Genomic DNA, 12,068 nt, shown 5'->3' on the forward strand with positions numbered 1-12,068 from the left:
GGGGACCCGTAGCCAACGGGCCGCGAGTGCCCGGGTCGGACCCCAGCGGGGACTCGTAGCCAACGGGCCGCGAACGCCCGGGACGGACCCCAGCGGGGACTCGTAGCCAACGGGCCGCGAACGCCCGGGACTGAGGGACCCCCCCCCCGCCATGGCGCCCCGAGACTACGCCGCGGAGAAAGGTGGGTGGTGCCCACGCGGCCGGCCCGGGGGGGCCCGGCGAGCTCCTATTGGCCGCGGGCCGGAGGAGGGGGCGGGCCTCGGGCTGCCATTGGCTGCAGCGCGGCCGGGGGGCGGGGGATCCGGCTCCCGCGCGGCGGGACGCGGCGTCGCCCCGGAAGTGATGTCACGGCGGAGCCTCAGCGCCCGGCGGAACAGTGTCCGTCCGCGGGGGGGCGGGCGGGGCGGAGGGATCTGTGCGCGCGCCGCCTCCACGTGCCGCTTTGTTTACACGGGAGGGGGCGGGGTCAGTGGGGGCGCGGGGGGAGGGGCACCGGGGGGGGGAGGTGGGGCACATCGGGGCCGGGAGGGGGAGGGGGGTGCTGTGGGGTGAGGTCGGTGGGGGGAGGGGGCGGTGAGGGGAGGGGCGGGGGAGGGATGTGGGGCCGGCACAGGGAGGGGGAGGGGGGATGAGGGGCACCAAGGGGGGGATGGGCGGGGGAGGGATGTGGGGACGGAACGGGGCGCAGGAGGGAGGAGGGGCGCTAAGGGGGGGATGGGCTGGGGGAGGGATGTGGGGCCCATCGGGGCCGGCCCAGGGAGGGGGCGGGAGGGGGTGCTGTGGGGTGAGGTCGGTGGGGGGAGGGGGCGGTGAGGGGATGGGCGGGAGAGGGATGTGGGGCCGGCACAGGGAGGGGGAGGGGGGATGGGCGGGGGAGGGATGTGGGGCTGGCACAGGGAGGGGGAGGGGGTTTGAGGGGCACCAAGGGGGCAGGATGGACGGGGGCGGGATGTGGGGTCGGTACGGGGGTTTGAGGGGCGCTAAGGGGGGGATGGGCGGGGGAGGGATGTGGGGTCGGTACGGGGGGGGATGGGGGTGAGGTCGGTGGGGGGGATGGGCGGGGGAGGGAGGGATGTAGGGCACGTCGGGGCCGGCCCAGGGAGGGGGCAGGGGGTGCTGTGGGGTGAGGTCGGTGTCGGGAGGAGGCGGCGAGGGGCTGGCTGTGGGGGTTAGGGGGGTTCGTGGCAGGGTGGGGGTTGTTGCGGGGAAGCCGGGGGACGCATCGGGGCGTGCGCGTGTGTGGCGGCGGGGGGGGGGGTCCCCGGGCCTGACCGTCTCTCGCTCTCGCCCCGCAGAGAAGGTGAAACGCTTCTTGCAGGAGTTCTGCCGGGATGGCGAGCTCGGCAAGAAGGAGTTCCCGTATCGGGACCAGCTGGTGAGACCCCCGCCCCCACCCCCCCACCCCACTGCTCCCGGCTGCCCCAGCCTCTCCCCCCCCCCCCCCAGGCAGCTGTGGGTCTCCCCCAGCCCCGCAGCTCAGCCCAGCACCCCTCCCTGCCCCCCCTCAGGTGTCTCTGGCTCACCGGGAGCAGGTGGCCCTGTACGTTGACCTGGACGAGGTGGCCGAGGAGGACCCCGAGCTGGTGGACGCCGTGTGTGAGAACGCCAAGCGCTACGCCCGCCTCTTCGCCGACGCTGTGCACGAGCTGCTGCCCCAGCACAAGGAGCGGGAGGTGAGGGGGGCGCTGGCGAGGTGGGGCGGGAGTGGGGGGCTGGAGCCGTGCTTGACGGAGCCCTCCTCCGCCCCCCCTAGGTGGTAAACAAGGACGTCCTGGATGTGTACATCGAGCACCGGCTGATGCTGGAGCAGCGCGGCCGGGACGCGGGGGAGACGCACGGCCCCCAGAACCAGTACCCCCCGGAGCTGCTGCGCCGCTTGTGAGTGCCTGGAGCCGGGGGGGCGCTGACCTCTCGGGCTCCCTCCCCCCACCTCTCGGCCCCTGGGTCTCCCAGCCCTCTGGCCCCCTTAACCTCCCCGCCTATTCCTGCTGCCGCAGCGAGCTGTACTTCAAAGCCCCGTCCGGCTCCAAGGCCCGCGTGATCCGGGACGTGAAGGCCGACTGCATCGGGAAGCTGGTCACCGTCCGCGGCATCGTCACCCGGGTCACCGAGGTCAAGCCCATGATGGTGGTGGCCACCTACAGCTGCGACCAGTGCGGAGCGGAGACCTACCAGCCGGTGAGCGGGCGGGGAGGGGGAGCCGCCGTCTGTCTGTCAGCTCGGGGGGAGCTGACCGGGCCGAGCGCCCTGTCCCGGAGCTACGGGGCCTGCGCGGGCTCTTGGGGCAGCCTCTTGGATGTGCCGGAGCCCGGGGAACCACGCAGCCTCACCACCTCCTGCGGGGGGCAGCGGCCCCGGCACGGGCACTCTGGGGCTTAGCAGGGAGAACGCAAGGGGGAAGCGTCAGCCCAGGGCAGTTCCCCACCACGCCAGGCTGTAGGGTTCCCTGTTTTCAGAGTCTGTCAGATGCCAGCACTTCCCCCTCACCTTCCCGCCTTCGTTCTCCAGCTGGGGTCTCTGCCCCCTCACTGGCCCCCGCGTGGGTTTGGGTCTGTTTCATCCAGCTCCTTAACGAGGCTGCACCCCCCCCCCCCACCCCGCCCCAGACAGGGAGGTGATGCGCACACCTGTGTCTTTCAATCCGCCCTCAGGGCAGACTTCACCCCCTTCCCCTCAGTGGGTAGCCAGGTAACCCCCAGGGGAAACTGAGGCACATAGAGGCCTCGTTAAATCATTACAAACCTTCTCGCTTTGTCACGCCCCCCACCTGGGCGTGGGGGAGCAGCCGAGACCCCTGTTTAGCCACCGGGCAGGTGGGGGTGTGTCTGACCCTCTTTCTCCCCCGCCCCCCCCCACCACTCGCAGATCCAGTCCCCGACTTTCATGCCGCTGATCATGTGCCCGAGCCAGGAATGCCAGACCAACCGCTCCGGGGGGCGTCTCTACCTGCAGAGCCGCGGCTCCAAGTTCATCAAGTTCCAGGAGCTGAAGATGCAGGAGCATGTGAGTGGGGTGGGGGTTCCGGCTGCGGAGGGGAGTTGGGGCATGTGAATGGGGCGCCCCAAAGATTGATCTGGGCTTCCTGGTGTCCCATCCCCCCAGTTTGGTTAAGGGGGTTTCTGCCGGGGGTGGGGGAGGCTGGTCTCCCGAGGGGGGGTTGTGGCTGGATCGGGGCTGATTTTTCCCTCTTTCCCCATGCAGAGCGACCAGGTGCCGGTGGGGCACCTCCCGCGCTCCATCAGCGTGGCTGTGCACGGCGAGAACACGCGGCTGGCCCAGCCCGGGGACCACGTCAGCATCACCGGCGTCTTCCTGCCCCTGCTGAGAGCTGGCTTCCGGCAGATAGCCCAGGTGAGAGCGGGCAGGGGGCCGGGTTGCTGGGGTAGTTGTGGGGGGGGACCTTTCACGCCGTGGGTGGGTCGGGTCCCCTGGAGTGACCTGCCCCCCTGCTCCTGCCAGGGGCTGCTCTCCGAGACCTACCTGGAGGCGCATCGCATCGTGAAGATGAACAAGAGCGAGGAGGACGAGCTGGGCTCAGGGGAGCTGACGGAGGACGAGCTGCGCCAGATCACAGGTGAAACCCCCTCCTTGCCCCCCCCATAGCCCTGCTCATCCCCTGCCCTCCCCCTCTCCCTCCCCACACACACAGCCGTGCTGGGGCCTGGGGAGCTTCCACAGCCCTGCGGCACCTCCTGCCAGCCCCCTGGGTGTGCGGAGTGTGGAGCAGGTGTGATCCCCACCCGCCCTGTACCCTGGGGCACCTCCTGCAACCCCCCTGGGTGTGTGGAGTGTGGAGCAGGTGTGATCCCCACCCGCCCTGTACCCTGGGGCACCTCCTGCCAGCCCCCTGGGTGCGCGGAGTGCGGGGCAGGTGTGATTCCCCCACACACAACCCCCCCCCCCCCCCACCGAGCCCTGTGGCACCTCCTGCCAGCCCCCTGGGTGTGCGGAGTGCGGGGCAGGTGTGATCCCGCCCACCCTGTACCCTGCAGTGGCACCTGCAACCCCCCTGGGTGCGCGGAGTGCGGGGCAGGTGTGATCCCCACCCGCCCTGTACCCTGGGGCACCTCCTGCCAGCCCCCTGGGTGCGCGGAGTGTGGAGCAGGTGTGATCCCCCACACACAACCCCCCCCCCCCCCCCACCGAGCCCTGCGTCACCTCCTGCCAGCCCCCTGGGTGCGCGGAGTGTGGAGCAGGTGTGATCCCCCACACACAACCCCCCCCCCCCACCGAGCCCTGCGTCACCTCCTGCCAGCCCCCTGGGTGCGCGGAGTGTGGAGCAGGTGTGATCCCCCACACACAACCCCCGCCCCCCCCCCCCGAGCCCTGCGTCACCTCCTGCCAGCCCCCTGGGTGCGCGGAGTGTGGAGCAGGTGTGATCCCCCACACACAACCCCCCCCCCCCCGAGCCCTGCGGCACCTCCTGCCAGCCCCCTGGGCCTGTGGTGTGTGGGGCAGCTGACGGAGGAGGAACAGGGCCTGCTCGTGAGTGAGATCTCCCCTGTATAGCCCTGTTGGCACCTCCTGCTGCCCCCCGGCCTGTTTGGGGAGGGGGGGTCATGGATCAAGGCCCCCCCGCCCTGCTGACGCCCTCCCGCTGCGTGCAGAGGAAGATTTCTACGACAAGCTGGCAGCCTCCATCGCCCCCGAGATCTACGGGCATGAGGACGTCAAGAAGGCCCTGCTGCTGCTGCTGGTGGGGGGCGTGGACCGCAACCCCCGGGGCATGAAGATTCGGGGTGAGTCGGCGGGGGAGGGGGCGGCGGGGCAGGACGCCGGGGGGTGTATGGGTCTCGGGGGGGGGGGGGGCTCGATCCCATGTGGGGGGCTGCTCTGACGCTGACCCAGCTTCTCGCTGTCTTGCTCCAGGGAACATCAACATCTGCTTGATGGGTGACCCGGGCGTGGCCAAGTCCCAGCTGCTCTCCTACATCGACCGCCTGGCCCCCCGCAGTGAGTAACACCCCACCCTGGGGGGCGCCGGGGCCCGGCTGGGTGCATCCTCCAGGGGCTTCCCAGCAGCGCCGGGGGTGGGGACGCAGCGGCTGCGACCCCCTGACTCCCGTCCCCCTTTCCCCAGGTCAGTACACGACGGGGCGCGGCTCGTCGGGCGTGGGGCTGACGGCCGCCGTGCTGCGGGACCCGCTGACGGGGGAGCTGGCCCTGGAGGGGGGGGCGCTGGTCCTGGCCGACCAGGGCGTCTGCTGCATCGACGAGTTCGACAAGATGCTGGAGAGCGACCGCACGGCCATCCACGAGGTGATGGAGCAGCAGACCATCTCCATCGCCAAGGCGGGCGTGCTGGCCACCCTCAACGCCCGCTGCGCCATCCTGGCGGCCGCCAACCCCGCCTACGGGCGCTACAACCCCAAGCGCAGCCTGGAGCAGAACGTGCAGCTGCCGGCGGCCCTGCTCTCCCGCTTCGACCTGCTCTGGCTCATCCAGGACCGGCCCGACCGGGACAACGACCTGCGGTGAGAGCCGGGGGGCCCCCTCTCTGCTCGGGGGCCGGGGTGGGGCATCCGGGCAGCAGCGCTAACGCGTGTCGTCCCCACAGGCTGGCCCAGCACATCACCTACGTCCACCAGCACAGCCGGCAGCCGCCCTGCGCCTTCCAGCAGCTCGACATGAAGCTCATGAGGTGAGAGCTCAGCCTGGCCCTAGGGGCTGGTGGGTCAGAGCAGGGGGGGCTGGGAGCCAGGACTCCTGGGTTCTCTCCCCGGCTCTGGGAGGGGAGTGGGAGCTGGTGGGTCAGAGCAGGGGGGGCTGGGAGCCAGGACTCCTGGGTTCTCTCCCCGGCTCTGGGAGGGGAGTGGGGGCTGGTGGTTAGAGCAGGGGGGGCTGGGAGCCAGGACTCCTGGGTTCTCTCCTTGGCTCGGGGAAGGAATATTGATCAGTGCAAAGTGATGCACATTGGAAACATGATCCCAACTATATCTAAGAAATGAGGAGTCTAAACGAGCTGTTCCCACTCAGGGAAGATCTTGGCGTCACTGTGGAGAGTTTTCTGCAAAGAGCCACTCAAAAAATCAAACGAACAGGATGTTGGGAATCATTAAGAAAGGGAGAGATAATAGGACAGAAAATATCCTGTTGCCTCTCTGTAAATCCATGGGACGCCCACACCTGGAACACTGTGTGCCGATGGGGCGCCCCATCGCAGAAAGGATCTAGTGGGATTGGAAAAGGTTCAGAAAACAGCAACAAAACTGCTGAGGGGTCTGGACCGGCTGCCGTGTGAGGGGAGATCGATCAGACCGGGGCTGTTCCGCTTGGGACAGAGACGCCTCAGGGAGCAGACGCGCGAGGTCTAGAACAGGGGTTCTCAAACGTTTGTACTGGTGACCCCTTTCACGCAGCAAGTCTCTGAGTGCGACACCCCCCCCCCATAAATTAAACACACTTTTTAAAATATTTAACACCAGTTAAAGCTGGATTTGGGGTGGAGGCTGACAGCTCGCAACCCCCCATGTAATAATCTCACGGCCCCATGATGGGTCCCTACCCCCAGTTTGAGAACCTCTGGTCTATAAAATCATGACGGGTGCGGAGGAAGTAGATAAGGGAGTGTTATTTACTGCTTCTCATAACACACGAACTAGGGGCCACCCAATGAAATGAACAGGCAGCAGGTTTAAAACAAACACAAGGACGTATTTCTGCACCCAACGCACTGTTAACCTGGGGAACTCCTCGCCAGGGGGTGTTGTGAAGGCCAAGACTATACCAGGGCTCAAAGAAGAACTAGAGAAGATCCCGGAGGACGGGCTCCTCGATGGCTACTAGCCAGGCTGGGCAGGGATGGTGTCCCTGGCCTCTGTTTGCCAGCACCTGGCAATGGGCGACAGGGGCTGGGTCACTCGGGGATTCCCTGCTCTGTTCATTCCCTCGGGGGCGCCTGGCACTGGCTGCCGTTGGCAGACAGGACCCTGGGCGGCTAGAGGGCCCTTTGCTCTGACCCAGTCTGGCTGTTCTCATGTTCCTCGGCTCTGGGAGGGGAGTGGGGGCTGGGAGCCAGGCTTCTAGGGCCTGAGCATCCTGCGGGGGGGCAGATTCCCCCCCTATATTAACCCATCTTCCCCTCCTCCCCCAGGCGCTACATCGGCATGTGTAAGCGGAAGCAGCCGGCCGTGCCGGAGGCGCTGGCCGATTACATCACAGCCGCCTACGTGGAGATGCGCAAGGAGGCCTGGGCCAGCAAGGACACGACCTTCACGTCGGCCCGCACCCTGCTGGGCATCCTGCGGCTGGCCAGCGCCCTGGTGAGCGCCGGGTGGGATGGGGGGGGGGGGGGCACCATTCCCGGCTCCACGGGGCTGGGTGAGCGCCTGGCCGGAGGGGTGGGGGGGGGCGCTGTTCCCGGCTCCACGGGGCTGCGCCCGGCAGGGTGGGGGGCACCGTTCCCGGCGGCTGGCCAGCGCCCTGGTGAGCGCCAGGCGGGGTGGGGGGGGCCACCGTTCCCGGTTCCACGGGGCTGCGCCCGGCAGGGTGGGGGGCACCGTTCCCGGCGGCTGGCCAGCGCCCTGGGGAGCGCCTGGCAGGGGGGCACCGTTCCCGGCTCCACAGGGCTAAAGTGCTGACAGTGCAGGTAGCTGGTGTCTGGTTGCTACTGCAGTGTGGGGGCTTGCAGCTCTGGGGGGCCGCTGGCGTCGGGTGCGGGGGCGGTGGGGGGCTCGGCCGGCCGGCCCGGAGCAGGAAGCGCTCGGCCCGTCCCAGAGGCTCCAAAGTGCTGTTCGTGCAGGTAGCGTGTGCAGCCGACTACTGCCGGGTCAGCGCTTCGCGAGCCCCCCGGACACCCCTCGTCGGCCCCTGGGGGCGGGGGTGGAGCCCCCCCCTCCCCCGGCTGGGTGGGTCGGGATTGGCCGGAAACGGCCCGGGGCATCTGCCGGGGACGGGTGGGCGCCGGGGGGCAGCGCGGCGCCCCACGCTGACCCCCTCCCCTCCAGGCCCGGCTGCGGCTGGTGGACGTGGTGGAGAAGGAGGACGTGAACGAAGCCATGCGGCTCATGGAGATGTCCAAGGACTCGCTGCTGGGGGACAAGAGTCAGCAAAGCAGGTGAGACGCGGACTGGCCAGAAGCCTCCTCCCCACGCACCTGCAGCCAAGGGGCCTGCGGGGGGCAGGGGGCTCTGGGTTAGGGGCGGGTCCTGTGGCTCCATCCTCCTCTCCCCCCAGCCCCAAGGTAGCTGCGGATGGGGGCGGGGGGCCGGGGGGGGGGAGTCCTAGGGGCTGTGACTGGGGCCAGTGCAGGAGGGGGTGTGGGGGGTGGCCCCGGAGGTTGGGACTGGGGGCAGCTGGGGTGGGGGGGGGTCCCCAGAAGCCGAGACGGGGGTAGTAGGGATTTGTGGGGAGGGGGGTTCCCAGAGACAGGGACTAGGACCCTGTGCAGGGGAGGGGGGGGGATTCCCAGAGGCTGGCACTGGGACTGGGGCAGCGTGTGGTGGTGGTGGTGGTGGGGGTCCCGGAGGCTGGCACTGGGACAGGGGCAGCGCTGACACATTTCTCCCCCCCCGCCCCCCCTTTCCCCAGGCCGCAGCGGACGTGATCTTTGCGGCGGTGCGGGAGCTGGCGGGCGGGGCGGGCGGGCGCTAGTCGGGGGGTGGTGCGGGGGGGGTTCCCCGAGGCCGGCACCGGGACAGGGGCAGCGCTGACCCCGTTTCTCCCCCCTTTCCCCAGGCCGCAGCGGGCGGCGGACGTGATCTTCGCGGCGGTGCGGGAGCTGGCGGGCGGGGCGGGCGGGCGCTCGGTGCGCTACGCCGAGGCCGAGCAGCGCTGCGTCTCCAAGGGCTTCACCCCCGCCCAGTTCCAGGCCGCGCTGGACGAGTACGAGGAGCTGAACGTCTGGCAGGTGAACCAGGCCCGGACCCGCATCACCTTCGTCTGAGCCGCAGGGCGCGGGAGGGTCCCCCCCTCCCATCCCTGGCTCCAGCCCCCGGGGAGAGGGGTCGTCTCCCTGGGGCGCGCACCCCGGGCCAGGTTCTGGCCTGGTTGTTCCCAGCTGGCCCCCGCTACCCCGGGGCTGAGGCCGGGCCCCTGCCCCCCTGTTCTGTGCTGTGGGGTGGGGGAGGCCAGGCCTGTGGCCTGGGGGCTCCTGTCATGGCGGAGGCGATTGCTTGGCTTGTTCTCTTACCAATAAACCAGTGTTTGTATGTTACGGCGCTGCTGGTGCCGGGGGCCGACCGGGCGGGAGGAGCTGCTGGCCGGGGTGGGCTCCGTCTCTGGCTCCATCCTGGGGGCAGCGTCAGCCTGGCCTCCCAGCAGGCGGGGCAGCAGGGGCTGTGGACCTGGGGGCCCCCTGCTCCGCGGTGAGGTGCTGCCTGAGGGCCCGTCTCACCCGGCAGCTCCTCTCCAGGCCAGCGGGTGAGCGCCTCACCCCATCTCCCCCTCTGCGCCGTGGGGCAAAGCGGGTGAGCCCCAGGGCCGTGTCCCGTCCTGCGGCCAGGAACCCAGGCGTCCTGGCTCCCAGCCCCATGGGGTGAAAGCCCTAGACGGGGACTAGAAGCGAGGAGCGGAAGGATGGGCCTGAGTGCGGGTGCCTCAGTTCTCCGTTCTCAGTTCTGCCGTGGGGGGGAACCGGCCCGGCCGAGCTTGGGGGGGGGGGCAGGGGGGTGTCTGGCCCTGAGGAAAGGCACGTGGGGGTGGGGGTTGGCAGCTCCTCTCGCTCTCCAAGGGGAGGTGGGCTCCAGAACAGGCCCCCAAAGGAGGCTTTAGGGGCCGGTCCAGCACTGCTTGGTCCTGCCTCACCTGGGCTGTCTCCACGTGAGAACGGGGCCAGGGCCAGCGAGCCCCGTGTCCTCGGAGCGGGGCCGGAGCCTTAGCGGGAACGAGCAGCCCAGGCAATTCCCACCGGCTCCTGGGCAGCGCTGGGGCCGCGCAGAACAGGAGGGGGCAGCCCTGCCCAGCCTGGCTAGTAGCCATCGACGGGCCCGTCCTCCAGGGACTTGCCTAGTTCTTTGAGCCCTGGTATGGTCTGGGCCTCCACAACACCCTGGCGAGGAGTTCCCGAGGTTAACAGTGCGCCGGGTGCAGAAATACATCCTGGTGTTTGTCTTAAACCCGCTGCCTGTTCATGTCATTGGGTAGCCTCAGCCCCTGGCAGCAGAGGGAGGAAATAACACGACTCTCCAAATCCCGCCTGACTTTATGGAGCTGGGTCAGCTCTGCCTTTTTAACCTCCTGCTGCGGGAGCTGTTCCAGACCCCGCGTAAGCTTTGTTGCCGTTCGTTTTGCCTTTCCCATTTCTAACACGTGTGACCTGTCCGAGCCAGGGTGACCAGCACGGCGCCGAATGCTGCAGGCCAGGGCAGGCCCTGGAGTGCGAGAGCGACATGAGTGACTGTCGCTAGCCCTGGTCTGGGGGGTTCCTAACACGGGGTGAGCGGGGCTGGGGCTGCACATCGAGCGGGTGTTTGCAGAGAACTCTCCACAGTGACTCCAAGATCTCTTGAGCGGTAGCAGCTCATTCAGCCCCATCACTGCACAGGTCGAGTTGGGACGATGGTTTCCAACGTGCATCACTTTGCATTGATCAACCCTGAATTTCACCTGCCAGGTTGTTCCCCGTCACCCAGTTCTGTGAGGCCCTTTGCAGCTCGTCCCAGGCTGCCGGGGACGTAACTCTCCGGAGCAGTTTTGTATCATCTGCAGATGTTGCCACCTCACTCTTCACCCTTTATCCAGATGGTTGATGACTCTGTGGCATAGGACGGGGCCCAGCACAGACCCCTGGGGGGGGGCACCACGATTTCCCTCTCTCCACACTGAAAACTGCCCATTTGTTCCTCCCCTTTGTTTCCTGTCTGTTACCCAGGTACTGATCCAGGAGGGGCCCTCCCCTCCTGTCCCGTCCCAGCTGACTTTGCCTACGAGCCTTTGGGGAGGGGGCTGGGCAAAGGCTTTCTGGGAATCTAAGTCCACTGGGTCCCCCTTGGCCACGTGTCTACTGCCTCCCCTCAGGGTTGGGTTCATCTGTCTGGTCCCCCCCATCTGCGGGAGTTACACCCACGGGGCCGGGGCCCAGGCAGCTGCTCCAGCACCAGATTTAAGGCCTCAGTTACACACCCCGGGGGCAGTTCTGCAGTTTGAGATGGGGCTTCGGTGCCGTTCCAACACCGCAGCCGGGGGCAGGTCCTCAGTGGCCCAGCCAGACCCCGGGGGGGGGGGGGGGGGCTCGGAGAGCAGGACCCTGACCTGAGCAAGCACCTGGTCAGCTCAGAGCTGGGCTCGTTCGTCATCACAGGTGAGTGGGAGACGATCTCCCCCCGCCCCTCGGCTGCCTGTGACCAGCACAGCTACAGCCAGCAGCACAGTGAATGCAAGGCCCCCCTCCCCTCCCAGAGCCGGGGAGAACCCAGGAGTCCTGGCTCTCAGCCCCCACTGCTCTAACCACCAGCCCCCACTCCCCTCCCAGAGCCGGGGAGAACCCAGGAGTCCTGGCTCCCAGCCACCACTGCTCTAACCACCAGCCCCCACTCCCCTCCCAGAGCCGGGGAGAACCCAGGAGTCCTGGCTCCCAGCCCCCACTGCTCTAACCACCAGCCCCCACTCCCCTCCCAGAGCCGGGGAGAACCCAGGAGTCCTGGCTCCCAGCCCCCCTGCTCTAACCCACCAGCCCCCACTTCCCTTCCCGAGCCGGGGAGAGAACCCAGGAGTCCTGGCTCCCAGCCCCCCCTGCTCTAACCACCAGCCCCCACTCCCCTCCCAGAGCCGGGGAGAGAACCCAGGAGTCCTGGCTCCCAGCCCCCCCTGCTCCGACCCACCAGCCCCCACTCGCCCCCCAGAGCCGGGGAGAGAACCCAGGAGTCCTGGCTCCCAGCCCCCCCTGCTCTGACCCACCAGCCCCTACTCCCCTCCCAGAGCCAGGGAGAGAACCCAGGAGTCCTGGCTCCCAGCCCCCACTGCTCCAACCCACCAGCCCCCACTTCCCTCCCAGAGCTGGGGAGAGAACCCAGGAGTCCTGGCTCCCAGCCCCCCAGAGCCGGGGAGAACCCAGGCGTCCTGGCCCCCAGCAGTATCTCTGGCATGAGCTCGGCCCAGGCGTACATGCTAATGCCGGGTGTGGGCTGGG

The 12,068-nt window shown here is 68.6% G+C and overlaps 1 protein-coding gene across 1 annotated transcript; it reads left to right on the top strand.

The window, feature by feature from the left end:
* Positions 1-15: 15 nt before the first annotated feature.
* Positions 16-9,155, top strand: MCM7 (minichromosome maintenance complex component 7). Its single transcript, XM_045001535.1, has 15 exons — positions 16-182; positions 1,297-1,376; positions 1,510-1,674; positions 1,755-1,879; positions 1,999-2,179; positions 2,867-3,004; positions 3,203-3,352; positions 3,461-3,575; positions 4,609-4,740; positions 4,871-4,954; positions 5,082-5,475; positions 5,559-5,642; positions 7,095-7,263; positions 7,948-8,057; positions 8,678-9,155. The coding sequence occupies exons 1-15, from the start codon at positions 152-154 to the stop codon at positions 8,883-8,885; spliced, it is 2,166 nt and encodes a 721-aa protein (XP_044857470.1). The 5' UTR covers positions 16-151; the 3' UTR covers positions 8,886-9,155.
* The last annotated feature ends 2,913 nt before the right edge of the window (positions 9,156-12,068 follow it).

The sequence above is a fragment of the Mauremys mutica genome, unplaced genomic scaffold (assembly GCF_020497125.1).
Source record: "Mauremys mutica isolate MM-2020 ecotype Southern unplaced genomic scaffold, ASM2049712v1 Super-Scaffold_328, whole genome shotgun sequence".
NCBI lineage: Eukaryota > Metazoa > Chordata > Testudines > Geoemydidae > Mauremys > Mauremys mutica.